At 38.1% G+C, this 21,519-nt stretch overlaps 1 protein-coding gene across 1 annotated transcript in view; it reads left to right on the top strand.

The window, feature by feature from the left end:
• The first annotated feature begins 109 nt into the window (after positions 1-109).
• Positions 110-21,519, top strand: part of LOC124540929 — a 47,552-nt gene continuing 26,142 nt past the window's right edge. Inside the window, exons 1-7 of the mRNA XM_047118704.1 lie at positions 110-115; positions 634-750; positions 1,205-1,243; positions 1,674-1,741; positions 2,636-2,857; positions 4,336-4,388; positions 4,477-4,505. Coding sequence (XP_046974660.1) covers positions 110-115; positions 634-750; positions 1,205-1,243; positions 1,674-1,741; positions 2,636-2,857; positions 4,336-4,388; positions 4,477-4,505 — 534 coding nt within the window. The remainder of the gene's footprint in view (positions 116-633; positions 751-1,204; positions 1,244-1,673; positions 1,742-2,635; positions 2,858-4,335; positions 4,389-4,476; positions 4,506-21,519) is intronic.

Below are 21,519 nucleotides of genomic sequence, written 5' to 3'. Positions count from 1 at the left end.
TGAGATCATAATTTTTTATGTGACAGCTGGCTGATCAGGAGACTCATCTGATGTTGAGGCTTGCTTGGCCGGCCTTTAAGGAAAGCGTATTCTTTTCTTGAAGGTTCCCATGTCGGTTCGGAAAAACCACTGGCGAAAGCTGCGGAGTGATTGTGCGAAGTAGAAAATGTTTTAAAATCGCGCTGTTGTGGATTTTCGGACATAATTCTAAACTATAAATATTATGTATATTAATTACCCACTGATACTTTGCTCAATATTATGTTATGGACGTTTGTAACTGAATCTCTCTTCATGTTTTTGGTATTAAAACTACCAAAGAGATGGATTAATTTTATATTGCTTCGATCACATTCTTTACGTAAAAGATGTGATGAGATTGGGCGAAAATGAGTAGAGATCTAATTGGTATACTGAGATTTATTTTGTAATCCAGTCTGCACTCAGCACATTTAACAGCTGACACAAGAGAGTGAATATAAAGAATATAATACGGCCGAATAGAAAAGACAATATCGCGGCATAGACAGTGGCTCCACTAGTGAGCTGTTTAGACAACTACGACAATTTAAATTGTTTGGTTTATACTAGTTGTAACAAGGTGAATATTAAATATTTTATATAAATTTGTAGAGGTCCTACGACTCTAGCAGCACTGAGAGATATAGAACGAATGAACAAACAAAGATTACTGTTCAGGAACTACAAGAGGACAAGAATGGGTTCAACCAGACCAGAACAAAAAGTGAAGTAAACACAAGTTTTATATTAATGGATTACTGATTGAGTTCATTCTCAATGCTGAGATGGTCCAGTGATTAGAACGCGCGCATCTTAACCGATGATTTCGAGTTCAAGGAAGCACCACTCTATATATGTGCTTAATTTGTATTTATGATTCATATCATACTCGGTGAAGGAAAACATCGTGAGGAAACCTGCATATGTCTAATTTCATCGAAATTCTGTCACATGTGCATTCCACCGAGCTGCATTGGATTGAGTAAAAGAGGGCTATTTTTATATTACAAACAGACACACCAATTTTATTATATGTTTCGATGTAGCTTAAATATTTGCAATGTTCTAAGGGGAACAAGCGTTTTCGAGCTTAAACTAGCAATGGTTTCTGCCCCTCACCTTTGAGCCATATCAGCTGAAGACAAATAGGTATTGAAGGACTATATATTTTAATTTTTTTCAGCCTTTTCAAGGGGAGAAAAGGGACAGCTGGTGGTTCTGGGTAAGAGATTTATGTGGTTGATAACAAGTAGAGATCTAAAAAGTAATACTCAGTAGGAAAGAAAATTCTAGCTACGTCAGTTTTTTGGAACCATTTCTGATATTAGTACGAATATTTTGCATAAGCCGCCTCGCTACCATCGACGCGACGCTTTTCTGGAGCGCCGTTCAACTCCCATTGACACTATTTTCCAAACAGTATGATACGATGGCGTACCACCAGATTTTCAGGTCATTGTAGACATGTAATGCCACCGATTCCATCACTGAAACCAAATTTGTATATAAGTTATATGTATTTACTCATTGTAAAAGTGAACTATAAGGTTCTTTATGAGTAATGAAAGCTGTTTAATCTGAAGTATTTTGGACTAATCCAAATCCTGATAACGACTATCACAACAACTAATGATTCCTGTTTATGCTTTCAGGGTGATAGCCAGAAGGAAAATCAGAAGCAGAAAAGGACAGACGATACTTGCTCCTGCGTTTCTTGCGCGTGAGTTTACTATAATTGTTTTTTTAATCAGCTAGTAAACGTCTTGATAGAAAATAGATAAGAATGGAAGGATTTTGAGGAGGTCTTTGTCAATAAGGGGTATACAGGCAGAGTTGTCATTGAATTAAGTTAGATTAAAATATGTTTATTATTATCAAAACAAAATTGCTTTTAATACATTTATTGCAAAAATATGAAATTATAATAATTAACAATAAAATACTTTAATCAATTTCTGTTTTACTACTATTATTACAAGAACAGTATAACAATGATGTGCTTGACCGTATTTCGCGCTTCCCGCCAAAACGAGAATTATTTTAAAATACATCCGACAGCTTGACGTATGACGTTCGGAAAGTCACACTAAAATATTTTTATAATATAATACGTCATATAAAAGTATTGTTTTACTCAACTTTCAAATTTGTCGTGACGTCTTTCCGAGTATTGAATTTTACTGCTCTAAAGTAAACTCATAATTTTCATTATTAACAAAACCATTTCCATATCTTAAAACATCACCCACTAAGTTCTAGAATGATCAATGCTATGAGGTTAATTCAGTAAATTCAAAAAGGGCGTATCATAAAAACTTTAGTGCGCTCTAGAAATCCGGTCGCGAGGACCAAACTGTTAATCCTTGAACTCAAAATATACATTCTAACTAGCGACTCGCCCCGGCTTCGCACGGGTGCAATACAAATACTAAATATACTACAGAATTTGTTTACTATGTTGTCCATGTATTTTATACAAAAACCATCCTCTCGAATCACTCTATCTATTAAAAAAATCCGTTGCGTAGTTTTAAAGATTTAAGCATACAAAGGGATATAGGGACAAAGAAAGCGACTTTGCTTTATACTATGTAGTGTAACAAATTGTTCACAGATTAAAAAAGATCGCTGGTTCCGAATACACCTGTGTGGCGTGTCTCTTCATTCTATTCTCGATATCAGTGGCGATTATATTCTTGACTGTGTGCAAGACGATATCCTGTAGCGACGCAACAGACGTAAAATGTGATGATGACAGCCTTGTGAACAAGATGAGAGTTCTGAAGGAGAAACGGCAGCTGACTGAGAACTACGGCTGGAGTGATTACACTGAACGGTTAGTATTCATGCATTATGAGCTAGGTGCCAGCCCGTCTGGGTAGGAACCACCCACTCATAAGCTAATCTACCGCCAAATAACGGTACTCAGTATTGTTGTGTTCCGGTTTGAAGGTTGAGTGAGACAGTAAATACAGGCACAAGGGACATAACGTCTTAGTTCTCAAGGTTAGTGGCGCATTGAGGATGTAAGGAATAGTTAATATTTCTTACGGCGTCATTGTCTAAGGGTGATGGTGACCACTTTTGCCAGTTGTTATTATTAGAATCTACTTTTCGAACCGATGGTAGCTTTACTTATTATAGTTTTTAAATTATCATCCTCCTGCCGTTATCCCAATTTTATTTGGGATCAAAGCAGCATGTCTTCTGCTTCCATACTTCTCTGTCAGACGTCATCTCACAAGTAACATTCTTTCCAACCATATCGTCTTTCACACAATCCATCCGTCGTTTCTTTGGTCGTCCTCTACCTCTATATCCACATCTAACCTCAAGACTTTCCTTACAACATAGTCCTCATTCCTCGTCATAATATGTATATATTAGATTAATATTATTGTTAAATGACAATGTGATACACATACATTTATATACACATAAAATTGGATTTAACTAACATGACTGTTTTAAATGTTGAAAAATAGTAACTACTGAGTTTCTTGGCGGTTCTTCTCGGTAGAATCTACGTTCGGAACTGGTAGTAGCTTCACTTAATATAATTGTTAAATGATGATTTTTGATAATACTGGCGAATAATTCACCTAAATAGTACTTTGACATTGGTGACGTAAAAAAATGTAATCATTGTTTACATCTCGGGTTTGCAAGCGTCAATAGCTTAAAAGATTATGAGCCACCCAGCGATGTATAAGCGGCAGTCAATCCTGCCCCTTTGGACTATTGTCGTACCAACTCCTTAATACAAGCTAAGTGATAAGCTTAAGAGGAGGGGTAAATAGAAATATTAGTGATGCTCTGATTAATATGGGACATTGCTAGTGTTGGTTAAAAAAAGTTCCTGGCCAGGGGAATTGAACTAGTGTGTATAGTACGACACGACTTAGATGTAGCATCGGCAAAATTCGTAAAACCGATCACATCCGAATTAAGAACGCTATCCCAAATTACCAATATTTATTCCTTATTTGAATGTGATCTTTACACAAACGTAATAATGTGTAATATCGTATGAACTATTATATTAATCAATTCGACACGTCGATTTACACGCACTTGCTTGCTCCGGTTGAACTGACGCGAGAATCTTATAGCGACGAATAGCGTCGAATGGCGCGATAGGGTACTATCTCTATTGGTTGTATAAATCGGCAGTAATCGGTACCATGTGCTTGTAAAGACACTTGAATCAGAAAATTCCGTTTTTTATTTTAATACAGGCATAGATATATGTTCGTAATGTACCTATCTATATATTTAAATGTAAATTGTTAATTTACTTTTGTTTTTTTTTAGGAGCAGATGGGACGATTCAAACCTCGGAAGACTCTCTGCAGCCTTAGAATCTGGTAAGAGATAAGATAAGAATAAAAATTGAAGTTTGATCTATATTATTTATTGAAGAATTTATCACTTTGATTGTTCTGTTCTTTACAGATTATGGTGGAGACGGGATAAAAAATTCGGTGAGTAGTTTTTAAGAGTTTTTGGCAAAGATCTGTCCCGAGACAGTCTAATAAAAAATATTTAAAATAAAATTAAAATTGACTTAATTAGAAGTAGGCCTTTACTAGAACTTTATAATGTTAATTTAACAGAGCTGTTCTTAACCGGTTTGAAATGTAGATTCTGCGGAGACGAAACGGCAAGTAACACCGTACTTTATTTTTCTTTGAGTTTTTTTAACGAAAATTTGTCAATGGCAACACAACGCTTAGAAGCTATCCATTCATACTTACATAATCGTGCCTCTTGAACTCTATCTAATCCTGTCTGATTGTACTCGTGCATCTATAGAACACAAATGTAGTGGGAGCCATACTACCTCATAGACTTAGTATTTATAATATTTTATTTTTTATTTTTTTTGTTTTTTATGGTATAGGTTAGCGGGCGAGCATATGGGTTACTTTTAATAATATTATAATTAGAAAGACTGCACAATCTCTAATAGATTTTCGATCTTTTTTCAACAATATGTCGACTGTAATATATTAAAATAGTTTTGTTATATAAACGTGTACCGTAATGATACTCGTGCCCTTCGTCCACACACTAAGACACCTCAGTCTGTCGTCATTAGACCCTATTTATTGGATATAGCAGGTTTATTGCCGTTTGTTACGAAGAAACACCCTTTGATTTAGAGTTTAGGGAGTTATTTTTATCAATCAGCCCCCTAAAGGGGTACTATTGTTCGCTTACTTTACACGCGAGATGCGTTCGAGTTTATATTTAATGCGTTCTATTCGTGTATATTTTTTCTATACATATAATAATATTGGAGTGTCTGTTTGTAATATTAAATTAGCCCTTTGTTTCTCAATGCATATGTGTGTATACGCGGTACATATACCAAAATAACATTTTTTACAATTTTTGTCTGGCTGTCTGTCTATCTGTATGTTCCGGCTAATCTCTGGAACGGCTGGACCGATTTTGACGGGACTTTCACTGACAGATAATTGATATAATGAGGAGTAAATTAGGCTACAATATTTTTTTTTGTTTGTTTTATTTTTGTCGCGGGAACAGCTAGTTTTTTAAATATAATAGATAGGCGGACTGGCAAAAGTGGTCACCACTGCCTATAAACATTGATGCTGTAAGAAATAATAACAAACCACAAATGCGCCACCAACCATGGGAGCTAAGATGTTATGTCCCCTGTGCCTGTAGTGAAACTGGCTCACGTACCCTTTAAGCCGGAACACAACAATACTACGTGTTATTGGCGGTAAAATATCTGATGAGTTAGTGGTGCTTTTAAATAAAACAAATTTAAAACGAACAAACTTACAGCTAAAATTAAATGAAATACAAATAAAACCTGTCATAGGTTTGAAAATGGTAAAAATCTGTTGAATAAACTCGAAATTAACTAACACAACAACAACAACAGCCTGTTAATTCCCCACTGCTGGGCTAAAGCCTCCTCTCCCTTTGAGGAAAAGGTTTGGAACATATTCCACCACGCTGTTCCAATGCGGGTTGGTGGAATACACATGTGGCAGAATTTCTATAAAATTTAACCGCCGAGCACGAGATTATAAACTATTAATTATAAACACAAATTAAGCACATATATACAGTGGTTGCCTGGGTTTGAATCCTCGATAAAAAAGTCATCGGTTATAATACACGCTTTCAAAGACTGGGTCATCTCGCCTTATATTACCTAAGTAATTTCAATATCGTAAACTCGTAGTAGGTCTCGGTTTTCCTCAGAGGGCTCGTTGTGGGAAGACGGGATCTCCTACTTAAGCAATACTAAGTAATAAATGTCTCTGAAAATTCGTTATATATTGTTATAATGTTTAAAGTATGTTAGTCAACATTCTAGGCTTTTCTTAATTATTTTATTAGTGGTAGGATTTTTTGCAAGTGTGGTACCCAGATTGGTGGTAGCCTTTGGTATTTGTACTTTTGAATTTAACAATAACATAATTTTTTTTTCATTCATCATTTCCTGCCACTTGATGGTAAGTGGTCACCACCGCCTGTAGTCGCTGTTCATAACCCTTACATATCCTTCACATCGCCGAACCGTGAACAACCTTGGGAGTGGCAATATCCTCGTGTTGGAATTTCACTGACTCACTCACCCTTCAAACCGAATATTACTACAATAATATTAAATATTGCTGTTTGATGGTAGGATATAGTATGAATGAATATTTTTTGGAATAATATGAGTTAAGTCATGTTTACATTCATACAGTTTTTTTTTTTCACAGAAAATAGTAATAAGAGGCAGAGAAAGTAGTGGTAGAAAAAAAGTTTGGTTTTCTTAATATTAATAAAAAAATCTTTTTTAATTTTAATTACACATTTTTTTTTATTTTTATTTTATTGATTGGCTTGTTGCCCTTGGTTTAGTGTTAAGCCGCAGTGTTACCAATAAAAAAAACTTTCTGAAATTATTTTCGCTCGTATGCCTATCTCATCCTCTTATGGGGTGGTGGGGTGGGGTAATAAAATACATGTATTTGTACATACACTTCGAGAAACTTTGTAGTTTCAAAGCCCGACTACCACCAGGTACTACCGGTACCACCCACTCGTCAAACAGCAGTGTTATTTAGTCTATCGTTGGTGGCCCATTGGTAATCTAAGGAACGGTTAATATTCTTAAAGTCGGCCTAAAAAAAACCTTCCGACTTGTTCTGCTGTCGGTACGTTATTCTGTGTCTCCTTTTATTATTTTTTCTGTATACAGTACAGTTGTGTATACATTAGCGCCGCCATTGTTTCTTGATGTATTAGATGGGGGTTCAGTTTTGAAGTTTTAAATATGAAAGAGACTATATTTGAATATGTCATTGTGAATTTTAACAGGCTTTGTGCCGCGGACGTGCGCGCTCTTTTCGTTTTTGCTTGTAATGCGATGTAGGATTTGATGTATAGTAACAGCTTGTAAATTACCCACTGCTGGACTAAGCTCTATAAGGGATTGGTGGATTCAAATTTGACACAGAATTAAGTTGAGATTATATTCACGTATATTTCTCTTGATGTTTTCCTTCATCGATGACTGATGAATTATTAACATAAATGCATATGAAAATCAAGTAGTTCTCAACTTGACGACATCCGTGGTCGAGTGGTGTGTACACCGATTCTCGGCCGAGTCGATGTAGATTATCATTAGTTTTCTACGTTGTCTTGGGTCTGGGTGTTTGTGGTGTCGTCGTTACTTCTGATTTTTCATAACACAAGTGCTTTAGCTACTTACATTGGGATCAGAGTAATGTATGTGATGTTGTCTCATATTTATTTATTAACAGAAGAATACAGAAGATTTTGACTGGGTTTGAGCCCGCAATTATCAGTTAAGGATGTACGCGTTCTAACCACTGGCCCATCTCAGCAGAGTTTTAAATGTCTAAATGGTGAAAAAGGGCAACTACTGAGTTTGTTGACAGTTCTTCACAGTGGAATATACTTTCCGAACCCGGGCTAGTTTCACTTAATTGTTAAATGTTCAAAAGTGCTTGTAAAAGCCTACTTGAATAAAGTATATTTTGATTTTGTTATTGGTGCTGTGAGGAATTACACGTTCAGATCGATAATATGTCATCAAGTGCTAAGATGTCATGTATTCTTGGTGGTAGGGCTTTATGTAAGCCCGCCTGGGTAGGTACCACCTACTCATCAAATATTCTACCGCTAAACAACAGTACGCTGTATTGTCATGTTCCGGTTTAAAGTGTGAGTGACCCAGTGTAACTACAGGCACAAGGGACATAGCATCTTAGTTCCCAAGGTTGGTGGCGGTGGCGTGGAGGTCTCAGCCCAGCAGTGGGAAATTTACAGCCTTTACAGTGTATATATTGTGATGGTTTACAATTTTTCTTATCAACTAAATATCATCAGATCTTCGCTGTAGCTTGTTGTGCTTGAAAGACGTATTTGGTTACATTTAACGAATTCTTAATGTACAGTCTGGGTAAGAAAAGGTTCGTCACCTTAAGATCTATTTTCGTGTGCTCATTATGAGCGATAATCTGCTTTACCGATCGATCGTTCTTGTGTTCTCATTTATGAACCGTTGACCTTTTGACCGTTCCTCATAAAAGTAAACATTAGATTAATTGTAAACTATCGACGCGCCCGGATTAGCACGGGTGCAATACTTATACTAAATATACTACATAATTTGTTTATTTACGACATCACATTACAACTTTCTTAAATTATCAGTGTTTTGTTTCTTTACTATATTGTCCATGTATTTATTATAAACAAAAACCTTCCTCTAGAATCACTCTATCCATTAAAAAAAGTTTTAAAGATTTAAGCTTACAAAGGAACATAGAGAAAGAGAAAGCGACTTTGTTTTGTACTATGTAGTAACTAGCGATACGCCCCGACTTCGCACGTATGCAATACTGATACTAAATATACTACAGAATTTCTGTTATTTCTTTACTATATTGTCCATGTATCATATACAAAATTCGTCTCGAATTATATACATTAAAAATAAAAAACCGCATCAAAATCCGTTGCGTATTTCCAAAGATCTAAGCATACATAGGGACAGACAGCGGTAAGCGACTTTGTTTTATACTATGTTATGATAGAGATAATAATGATGAAAATAATACTACATATTAATATACAGTTACGATGCGATTTCGATCGTCTGAAATAACAGAGCGGCAACATTTCGATTCGATTGCGATAGTAATTTTTTTAGTAGAATTCGCGCCCCATACTCTATAGTACAGGGGCCTTGAATCCAGGACTTGGGAACAGCATAAGAAGCTACACCCTAGATAGATAAAGTAAAGTAAAGTAAAGTAACAGCCTGTAAATTACCCACTGCTGGGCTAAGGCCTCCTCTTCCATTAAGGAGAGGGTTCGGAACATATTCCACCACGCTGTTCCAATGCGAGTTGGTGGAATGCATTTTTGAGTAGAAGATTAGTTGCTTTAATATTTTAAGCTACAAAACTGCCAGTAACTATACCAAATGAGTCGTAGTAGACAGTCAATTTTTTAAAAAAATAATTACATTTAAAAAAAATATTTTTTATTTCTAAGATATCTTTAAAAAAGTCTATGACAGATGTACTGCAGATATGCTAAAAAATATCTACGGCTCTTCAGCTTTCCGATAAGGTATAATAACATAGGGTATTATTAGAATCCTTGGAAAAAATCTTTAAACAAAGACGCCCGAGTAACAAACGTTAAGCCAATCGCAGCGCCTGTTGTCCTGCAATGAGTGCGAGCGGGACATTTTTCAATGTAATTAGGTACGAGAGGGATAGGTAAAAACTATTTTGTTGTTATTGTGTGTGCTTTTTGGTAATTCCTTAATTCCTTATTCAGTCTGCTTACGCGATTCGTCCGTGGTAGATGCGATACATAGTGCTCTTGGTTTTTTACTCGATTTGGCTTGTTTTCTGGACTGTTTCTTCCTATTCGTGACGTTTGTTAACTTGTTTGCTATGATAATTAGTTGTCCCGTCTTGGTCGAATTTTGACTCATCAGTCCACAAGATTCTTCTAAATAACAACGGATCTTCTAATCTAATCTTAAAATAATAAATCTTCTACTCAAAAATAGCAAAAAGAATACAAAATTGGGACACAAAACAAAAATAAAGGGGCAATCGTCAAAAAATCTGTCATTTTTATAAAATAAATTCAAAGGCCAATAACTTGAGAAGGGTTAGGTTTAGGATATGGGGTTCCATAGTCAAATCGGTTAGGAATGATGGAATCTATCCTCTCTTAAAGATTTCGGTCGACTTAACCTGTAACCCTGTATATAGTGGTGCTTGCCTGGGTTTGAACCCGAAATCATCGGTTAAGATGAACGCGTTCTAACCACTGGGCCATCTCAGCTCACCTGATCACCTGAGAGACAGGCATCAAACATGAAACCCACCGTATTCGAACCTAGTACCAATGAAACTCACACCTGGGACTTGGTTTATAAGAAACTAATAAAGATAAAAAACTTTACAGATAAAATATATATAATTATAATATTTATTGTAAATTATTACCTGCCAGGACACCGAACACCCTATATACCCCCGAGGAAATAACAAATCATAGGGAGTATTAGGCCTGTACAGTCTCCGGGCTCCGCGTGATTTGTGGCCGGAACTTGGTTATAGAGAGGCAACTCTTTTATTTGGGTTCCGTGGGTAGATAGGATATTTTTTTTCTTTAATTCGAAATCGCGTTTTTGCATTGGTTAGATGAGAGGCTTTCTTTAAGTTATTAAGACTAAGATTTTTGTGATTTTTTTTTTTGGAATAGGTTGGTGGACGATATGGGCCACCTGATGGTAAGTGGTCACCATCACCCACAGACATTGAGGCTGTAAGAAATATTAACTATTCCTTACATTGCCAATGCGCCACCAGACAGCTGATGTATTAAGGAGTAACTTAGGTTATAACAACAAATATATTTGTTTAATTCATAAAGTCACGCTCTGTAAGTTTATAAAAATAAAATGTCAGTGTCATATCCACCGATTGTGTAAACAATATATAACAATTTGTAAACAATATAATATGCGACAACATCACATACATTACTCTGTTCCCAATGTAAGTAGCTAAAGCACTTGTGTTATGGAAGATTAAGTAACGACGGTACCACAAACACCCAGACCCGAGACAACATAGAAAACTAATTATAATCTACATTGACTCGGCCGGGAATCGAACCCGGGACCTCGAAGTGGCGTACCCATGAAAACCGGTGTCCACACCACTCGACCACGGAGGTCGTCAACGATGGTTATCATATTTGAGTCCATTCACAAAAACAGTAATAAATTATTATCAAACAAAACTTTCCTTATGAATCATTCTATCCTAAAGGATAAAGTGAAAGCCGCATGCAAATCTCTTCAGTAGTATTAATTTATCGCGATTGAAAAACAAATGCAAATATTTTAATAACATCTTTTTTTTATCACGGAACCCGATTCATTTTTTCTTTCGATCGTACTTCATTCATTTTCATTCTTATGTCTCACTAAACTCAGTACTTAGGTTTTTGCACGTTTTTCTATAAGCAATATTAAGTATCAATCCAGCGCTCGAGCGTTGCTATAAATATAACATGCTATAAAAAAGCTGAATAGATTTTTCAATCATAAGACAATATACGTTTGACCTTGAATTGACGCGATACCATTGGTCGAGAGCTTGTTTGATCTGTGATATTCACTGTGGATATGAAAAAGGGCGTTTTTAATGATTCTTTTTTATGGAATAAGTTGACGGACGAGCATATGGGCTACCTGATGGTAAGTGGTCACCATCACCCATAGACAATGACGCTGTAAGAAATATTAACTATTCCTTACATGCGACACCAACCTTGGGAACTAAGATGCTATGTCCCTTGTGCCTGTAGTTACACTGGCTCACTCATTCTTTAAACCGGAACACAACAATACTGAATACTGTTATTTGGCGGAATAATAATCGGAACTTTAGAAGTAAAATTAAAGTGGATATAAGTTGTTAAGTGAAATAGTGTTGTATTTATAATCTTCGAGAGTCGAGATGGCCCAGTGGTTAGAACGCGTGCATCTTAACCGATGATTGCGGGTTCAAACCCAGGCAAGCACCGCTGTTTCATGTGCTTAATTTGTCTTTATAATTCATCTCGTGCTCAGCAGTAAAGGAAAACATCGTGAGGAAACCTGCATGTGACAAATTTCATAGAAATTCTGCCACATGTGTATTCCACCAACCCGCATTGGAACAGCGTGGTGGAATATGTTCCAAACCTTCTCCTCAAAGGGTTGGTTGTCATATGTTAGGCATAATAGTAGCCTTTCTTGGAGTTGATGTTTGCTTCATACCAAATTTCAACAAATTCGGTTCAGCGCTTTGGTCGTGAAAGAGCGTCAGACATACAGCGTTACTTTCACATTTATAATAATAATATAGATTCGGTATGTGTGTATGTCACTGAATTAATTCTGAACGACTGTACCGATTTTAATGGGGTTGTTTTTTATGACCCTGGATGGAATTGTACACGTTGTCATGATTGGTCGCTCTTACAATAAGGTTGGCCAATCAGGACGAGCTTCAGGGATATATTGTAATCGGACAGTTTAACTTCGATAAATTAAAATATAGCGAAAAATAATGCGTTAAATCTGACAAGATACATTCTAATCTAACGAATTTTGGTTTAACACGATATCATAAAAAAGCGGCATTTACGCAAATATTTATCGCATCGCTTCCACGGTAAACAATCCTAACAGATTTATGTTCGAGTTATTTTATAAGTCTCCCGGCGTAAAGTGACATACGGAAACAGGAAATCTATTACGGAGGGAATCAGATCTTCGGTCTGGGATTTGATATATTGTAAAATATATCTCACCCTGACACCGTCGCTCCTGTCCCGGGATTGTTTTATATTGGAGTTGTTCCTTTGGTGCGTTATGGAATTATGAGTGATGGCCCAGCGGTTACAACGCGTAGGTTTCGACCGATGATTGCGAGTTCGAACCCTGGCTAAATACTATATATATATTTTCATGTGCTTGATTGGTGTTTTCTTATGGTATAGGTTGGCGGACGAGCATTTGGGCCTGATGGTAAGTGGTCACCATCGCCCATAGACATTGACGCTGTAAGAATTATTAACTATTCCTTACATCGTCAATGTGCCACCAACCTTGGGAACTAAGATGTTATGTCCCTTGTGCCTGTAGTTACACTGGCTCACTCACCCTTCAGACCGGAACACAACAATACTGAGTACTGTTGTTTGGCGGTAGAATAACTGATGAGTGGGTGGTATCTACCCATACGGGCTTGCACAAAGCCCTAACACCAAGTAAATATTTTATATATAAATTATATATATTATAAATATGTTTATAATTCGTCTCGATTTCATAAGGAAACCTACATGCGTCTCATTAAAGCCATCAACCCGTATTGGAGTAGCGTAGTGGAATATGCTCCTAAACTTCTCCTTAAAAGGAGAGAAAGCCCTAGCCTAATAGGGGGAATTGACAGGCATCAAAGGATTTATGAAAACCTCCCGGTGATATGAGTAAGGATGATGTGTCTAATTAAATCCACCATCCCGTGTTGGAGTAGCGTGGTGGAATATGTTTCACTTTCTCCTCAAAGGAAGATGCCTTATTCCAATGATAGGAAAAAAAAAGGCTTCGAAGGACTTTTTATTAGCAACTGCCGGTAAAATATGAGCGAAACCGCGGTTTACAACTAATTGTCAACTTGTAAATCTATTTTATGAAGATTTTCCTGATTATAAGGACAGCAGCGTCTTTCACGCCCGACTATCAACAGCCTACTGCTTAATAGAACAAAAAAAAAACAACAAACAATTTACAAAAGGCTTTATAAAAAGACCACGGTCCGGTGTAACAATGGAGTGCCGTGGGCGCATTGCAGATTAAAAAAGTCTGCGCCTAGTTGCTTAAGATAAGGCTCTCTGCAGACGGACGGTTTTTCTTTTCATTTTATTTAATAACTAGTGAACCGAGATGGCCCATGTGTTAGAACGCGTGTATCTTAACCACTGAATATTCATGTGCTTAATTTGTGTTTATAATTCATCTCGTGCTCGGCGGTGGATGAAAACATCGTAAAACCTGCATGTGTTTAATTTCATCGAAATTCTGCCACATCTGTTTGACACCAAATCGCATTGGAACATCGTGGTGGAATATTTTCCAAAACTTCTCCTCAATGGGAGAGGAGGCCTTAGCCCAGCAGTGGGAAATTTACAGGCTGTTGTTGTTCTTGTGGTCATAATCTCGCTACCCGCTCGGCTTTGAACGGCTCGGCTGATACTAAATACACTACAGAATTTGTTTATTTACGACATCACATTAGAAACTTCTGAAATTATCAGAGTTCATTTACTATATTGTATATGTATTATATATAACAAACCTTCCTTTCGAATCACTCTATATATTTAAATAAACCACATCAAAATCAAATACTAAGCATAAATAGGACAGCGGTAGGCGACTTCTTTTTATACTATGTAGTGATTTTATTAAGTTTAGTCTTAACTAGTATTGCAGAGTGAGGTTATTTGTTTGTTATGTATTCACGTACTATTTTGCATATATATTTTCATGACCGAATAATAGGGTACTTTGCACTTCGTACCTTCCATACACGAGAACTGAGGGGCAGAAATTAGTTGTAAATTATAAATGCATTAACATTGAATTTAAGAGAAATATATATAATTTCTTGGTGGTAGTAGGGCTTTGTGTAAGCCCGTCTGGGTAGGTACCACCCACTTATCAGTTATTTCCCGCCAAATAACAGTACTTAGTATTGTTGTGTTCCGATTTGAAGGGTGAATGAACCAGACGGGCTTGCACAAAGCCCTACAACCAAGTTAATGACCAAGTAAATGTTAGGTTGTGGTTCTTACAAATTAGACTTGCACAAAGTGCTTAAAGTAAAAATAGAAAGGCGAGATATCACCTTTGTCAGAATTAGCCATTATTCGAGACTTGGAACATAATCGGTTAACGAGATAAAACGTCAAAATCAATCGTAAAATCAATATACTTCTTCGATTAAATTTAAATCAGTATTTAGTCCAAAAAAATCAAAATAGCAGTTTCTTTAATCACTTAATAATACGCACTTATTGAAATAACTAAACTATTATAAATTCATCATCATCATCAACAGCCTATTTTTGTCCACTGTTGGACATAGGCCTCTCCCAGTGCACGCCACTGTGGTCTTTCTCCGGCTACTCGCATCCAGCTCCTGCCTGCCGCCTTGCGTATATCGTCACTCCACCGTGCCTGAGGACGTCCTACACTACGTTTGCCGAGACGCGGTCTCCACTCTAGAACACGTTTTCCCCAACGGTTGTCGGTTCTACGACAAATATGACCAGCCCACTGCCACTTCAGCTTACTAATCCGGTGGGCTATGTCGATGACTTTGGTTCTTTGACGGATAACCTCATTTCTGATGCGATCCCTCAAAGAAACGCCGGCATAGCCCTTTCCATAGCACGCTGAGCGACTTTAAGTTGGTGGACCAGCCTTGTCGTGAGTGTCCACGTTTCGGCTCCGTATGTCATGACGGGTAGGACGCACTGATTGAAGACTTTCGTCTTAAGGCACTGTGGGATCGACGATGTTAAGATTCGACGTAACTTCCCAAACACTGCCCAACCCAGCTGAATTCTTCTATTCACCTCGTCCTCAAGGTTGTTTCTACCTAATCGCAGAGTCTGCCCGAGGTAGACATATTTTTGAACAACTTCGAGGACGGTACCGTGTATCGTAGTCGGTTCCGGTAGAACATGTTCATTGAACATGACCTTGGTTTTATCCAAGTTCATCCGTAGGCCGATACGCATAGAAGAATCAGCCAGCTCGTTCAGCATTTGTTGTAGGTCCTGCAGCGTTTCTGCCACGATGACGATGTCGTCTGCGAATCTCAAGTGAGAGATGTATTCGCCATTGATGTTAATGCCACGTCCTTTCCAGTTCAGCGTCTTGAACATATCCTCCATTGCATTAGTGAACAATTTGGGGGAAATAACGTCCCCTTGTCTCACTCCTCGATGCAATGGTATGGTATTTGTTTGCTGATTTTGTACTCGGACGGACATGGTGGCAGCTTCGTAGAGACATCTCATCACTTGGATGTATCGCCAATCAACTTGGCAACGCTGCAGGGACTCCAGAACAGCCCAGATTTCAACCGAGTCAAAGGCCTTCTCATAGTCCACGAATGCAAGACACAGGGGCCGATTATACTCATGGGACTTCTGTATAATCTGCCGCACTGTATGGATGTGGTCTATGGTGCCGTATCCGGTCCGAAACCCGGCCTGCTCCGGGGGTTGGAATTCGTCGAATCTTCGCGCAAGACGGTTCGTGATCACTCTTGAAAACAGCTTATAGACATGGCTCAGTAGGGATATGGGACGATAGTTCTTCAGCAGGGTTTTGTCTCCCTTTTTGAAGAACAGGACGACCACACTCCTACTCCACGCCTCCGGAGTTCTCCCTTCGAAGAGGACAGAGTTAAAAAGCGTCTGAAGTTCCCTAAGTACCGGTTTACCTCCCGTTTTTAATAGCTCTGTGGTAACGCCGTCCTCTCCAGGGGCTTTTCCATTTTTAAGCTGTCCAAGAGCAGTCTCGATTTCGCCAATACTGACTTCAGGCAGGTCTTCGGAGAAATGGCGTGTTAATGTAGCTCTAGGATCCTCATTTTCGGGATCAGGTCGAGATGCATGCGATGCGTATAACCGGCCGTAGAAGTCCTCTACTTCCGAAAGTACTGCCGGCTTAGAAGAAACGACTTCTCCACTTGCTGTGGTCAACTTCGTCAGGTGGCTCCTTCCAAGAGATTGTACGAACACCTTAGACCCCCGATTCTGCTCAATAGCTCTTTTTATTGCAAGAGTATTGGAGCACCGGAGGTCGTGTCGTACGCGCCTGCTGATCTCTTGGTTTAATTGCCGTTTCTCTGACGAAGTGACAGGTGGGTTTTCACGTCGTTTCTTCATGAGCCCCAAAGTCTCTTCCGAAAGGTTCGACTTCCTGCCCTTACGCTGCATGCCACAATATCTCGTGCCTTCTTCCCTGAGAATTCGAACTACATTTTCGAGGTTCTGGTTTACGTCCGTTGTGGTTTCCACGGCAGCGAATCGGTTCTCCAGGATTGACTGGAATGTTTCAGATCCCGCAATGGTTTGGAGCAGCTTTGGTCGGAGCGTGGACTTCATCAGACGGGCGCGCTCGGCCTTAAAATTGATATTCAGAGAGCCTCGGAGGAGTCGGTGATCACTACCGGTATTGAACCTGTTAATCACTGAGACGTCTCTGAATATATGCCTCTTGTCCGTCATTATGAAGTCGATCTCGTTTTTCGTCATAGTGTCGGGGCTTTGCCACGTCCACTTCCTTTGCGGCTGCTTCTTGAAGAAGGAGTTCATCAAGAAGAGCCCCTCCCGTTCGAGGAAGTTGACAAGCATTTGCCCCCTATGATTCCTGCTTCCAAGTCCATGGGGTCCTACTACCGATTCGCTGCAGTTCTGTACTCCCACTTTAGCGTTGAAGTCCCCCATGACAACGTTGTAGTGGGTTTTCGTGGTGAAGTGGAGGGCCCTCGATATGTCATCGAATAATTCTTCCACTTCATCGTCCGAGTGTGTCGAGGTCGGTGCGTACGCTTGCACCACCTTGAGGCTGTACCTCTCGGTGAGCTTTATAATGAGGTACGCTACCCTGTTCGACACACTGGAGATTTCCACCACGTTGTCAACTAGGGACTTATTTACCAGAAACCCAACGCCACCTTGGGATTGTTGGTCACCCTCTCGGAAGTACATTAGGTGGCCTGATTCGAGGGTTACGGTGTCCTCTCCCTCTCTACGGACTTCACATAGCCCTAATATGTGCCACCTAATTTTCCCAAGTTCTACCTCAAGTTGCGCTAGATGCGAGTCAAGCCGTAGCGTGCGTCCGTTGTACGTCGCAAGGGTCAGTCGGTTGTGGTGGCCTCCCGTAGCCCGGTGATTCTTAGCACCCCCCGTCCCGCCGTTACCATCGTCGCCACCATGACGAGAAATAGCGGGGCTGCCGGGAACTGGGGGCCGTGGCTTGCGTGTGTGCTGTATGTGGAGGTTGTGCCCATAATCGCCACGCTGGGCAGGCGGGTTGGTGATCGCAGGGCGTAGCTTCTCGCACCGGTGACGCTGCTGCCCGTCACCGGCCTGTGGTATTTAGCTACGCCTATTATGTTGATGATTATACCGCCATCAGTCGGTCGCCAGAGCCTTGTTTGCTGGTCGGCAGGATGCACCACGGGCAGGTGAGGTTGGCTTGGGGCACTAAGGTGTAGTTTGCGCCCCCTTACATCCCTTATTATAAATTACTCGGAACAAAAAGCGTTAAGCGTTTCTGTTATCTGTCCAATGCCGCCATTATGTCTGCGCTAAGCATACATATAGTCCAGGAATTTTAGCACCAAAAATCGGTCTACATAAAATCCTTCTACGTGATTTTTCGATTGGATTATATCGGAGGAGGATTATGTCGGAAAATATCAACAATAGGGGGAAAAGTTTGGTATAAAAAAGATCGGAAATTTTGTTCTCTACAAAAAAGATCTTTTCGGTTTTTACGAAATTATCGGTTCCGAGATATATGCAAAAAAAAAAACATTTTCCAAGACGGCGGCTATCGCTCGCAGTTTCGGGCGACAGAAACTCGGTTTTATATTTGGGGGGCACCCTCCGACATAATCCAATGAAAAAATCACGTAGAAGGATTTTATGCAGAGCGGATATCTAAAAATCTTGGACTTATTATATAGTAGGTAATGTTGTCTTAAATTTTCGAGATTATTACACATTGAAATAAAACTAGTTATAACGGATTTGAATCGCGTATATTAATTCGCGTATATTAATTATTTTTGACATCCCTATGGGGATACGCGATTCAAATCCGTTATAACTAGTTTTATTTTAATAGTAGGTACATACGACGCTCCGCTAGAGTTTGACAGTGACGACGTTGTCAAATCTAGTTACGTCATAATTTAACATACGGCGCTACGCATGCGCCGTCATATATATTACTTTTAGGACTTTCGGTAAGTTAGATTTTGTAGACAAATAGAAATTCAGTCACTAATTAACAAATTGAAAAGATAACTCAATAAAATTTTAATAACACAAGATACAGTCATCATCATCCCCCTGCCCTTATCCCAATTTTACTTGGGGTCGGCGCAGCTTGGTTTCTTCCATACTTCTATGTCAGACGTCATCTCACAAGTAACGTTCTCTCTAACCATATCGTCTTTCACACAGTCCATCCATCGTTTTCTTGGTCGTCCTCTACCTCGATATCCATCCACATCCATGCTCAAGGCCTTCCTCACAATATTATATATAACACAAGATATAGTATAACATAATTTGTTTAATTAAAAAAACTAATACGTCAATTATTAATTTTTTAATCTTTTATATAAAAATGTCTTTTTCTTAAAGAAAATGCCAAATTACACTTAAAAAAAGATTAATTAAAGTTACAAGTAATTCATACAAAACATGCTATTTTATTAAACGTATATTTGAAATTTAATGACGGTTTCAGTGCAAAAGAAACTACATATATTAAAATTTCGATGTCATCTTATAAAAAACCTCTCGTGTGTAGGATACCTAACAGATATACGTTCAGACAATTTTAGATATGGATATCGTGGGCGGATTTTAGTTAGCGGAGCTTTTATGGCGAACAATACGAAAACTGTATTCGAATTACTGTATAACACTAATGTTAAAATCAAGTAATAGTATCGAATATGTTTGCATTAATGAATTTTAAATGTAACCGGGACGCCTGTGAGATCGAAATTGTTTTTTTTAATTAGAAAACTTTATTATCAACAAAGATATCACTTATGTGCGTTATCACATAAGTGATATCTTTGTTAAAATTGTTAATATTTATTGTTATATATGTATAATTAGCGACTTGCATAATTTAGTTTTTTTTATGGAATAGGTTGGCGGACGAGCATATAGCACAACTATATATATGTGCTTAATTTTATAGATTATAAAAAGCGTGGATTTAATACCAGTTGATTTCCAAGCAGGATGTATTAATTTAAATAATTGTATTAACTAACATGACTGTATTTTTTTTAAATGTTGAAAAAGAGTAACTATTGCGATTCTTGCCGGTTCTTCTCGGTAGAATCTACTTTCGGCACCGGTGATAGCTTCATTTAATTGTAAAATGACAATTCAAAATTGCTTGTAAAAGCCTACTTTAATGAAGTTTATTTCGATTTTGTTTTTTGATATCAGGTGATCCAATTCGTCGTCCGCCACTCGAAGGCATAAACAAAAAAATGAATTTATTTACCTATATATAAATCTACGTCTTTAAGATTAAATAGCAATGTTTTGCAAATAATGCCTACGTCTATTTTGATAGTTACAGTTAATCTAGTGTATTGTAAGATACGCGAGAAAATACGCGAAATTAATTTAATTTTGAAAACATTGAATTGAATTTCGTTAAAACTAGACACATGCAGGTTTCATTACGATGTTTTCTTTCACCACATGAAAAAAGTGTTTGTCTCGGTTTGAACTCGCAATCATCGGTTAAGATGTAGATGCGGACGAGCGTATGGGTCACCTGACGGATGGTCACCATCACCCATAGACAATAGCGCTGTAAGAAACATTAACCATTCCTTTCATCGCCAATGCGCCACCAACCGTGGGAGCTAAGACGTTATGTCCCAAGGGACACAGGCTCACTCACCCTTCAAACCGGAACACAACAATACTGAGTACTGTTGTATGGCGGTAGAATATCTGATGACTGGGTGGTACCTATTCAAACGGGCTTGCACAAAGTCCTACCACCGAGTACTCGTAAATATCACTTCGAATTTCATGATCGTTAAATATCAACTGACTTTTGTTTCTTTATTTATGTTACGTTCAGCTTCTTAATTGTGTAATTATAATTGTCAATGTGCGTTTCTTATTCTGATAATTCACGGTCGAATTCGAGGGTGAGTTTTGAGTGTCGTTTTATAGAATACTTCTTCAGTTATGCGTTCACGTTTAAACTAATATTACATATACGAAAGTAGGTGTAATTTCAGTAGGTCGGGATGGCCAAAATAATATTATCGTTTTACAATGATGCTCCAATCTCTCTATCTTTTGTTACAATGCCACGCTATCGTCCAATTGTTTTCTAATGACAGCTCAATCATATTTAAAATAAGAAATAGTGTTATATGCCAGTAAATGCTATGCCATATAAAATAATATTAATTACAGTTTTACAAATTATTGATCAATTAACGACAATAATAATTGTATGTAATAAATTCAATAGCTGCTATATTCATAGTATGCAATAGTAATGTGATATAAATTAGGATATAGAATCAAATG

Source organism: Vanessa cardui, chromosome 27 (genome assembly GCF_905220365.1).
Source record: "Vanessa cardui chromosome 27, ilVanCard2.1, whole genome shotgun sequence".
Taxonomy (NCBI): Eukaryota; Metazoa; Arthropoda; class Insecta; order Lepidoptera; family Nymphalidae; genus Vanessa; species Vanessa cardui.
This window is presented reverse-complemented; position numbering and strand designations above follow the sequence as displayed.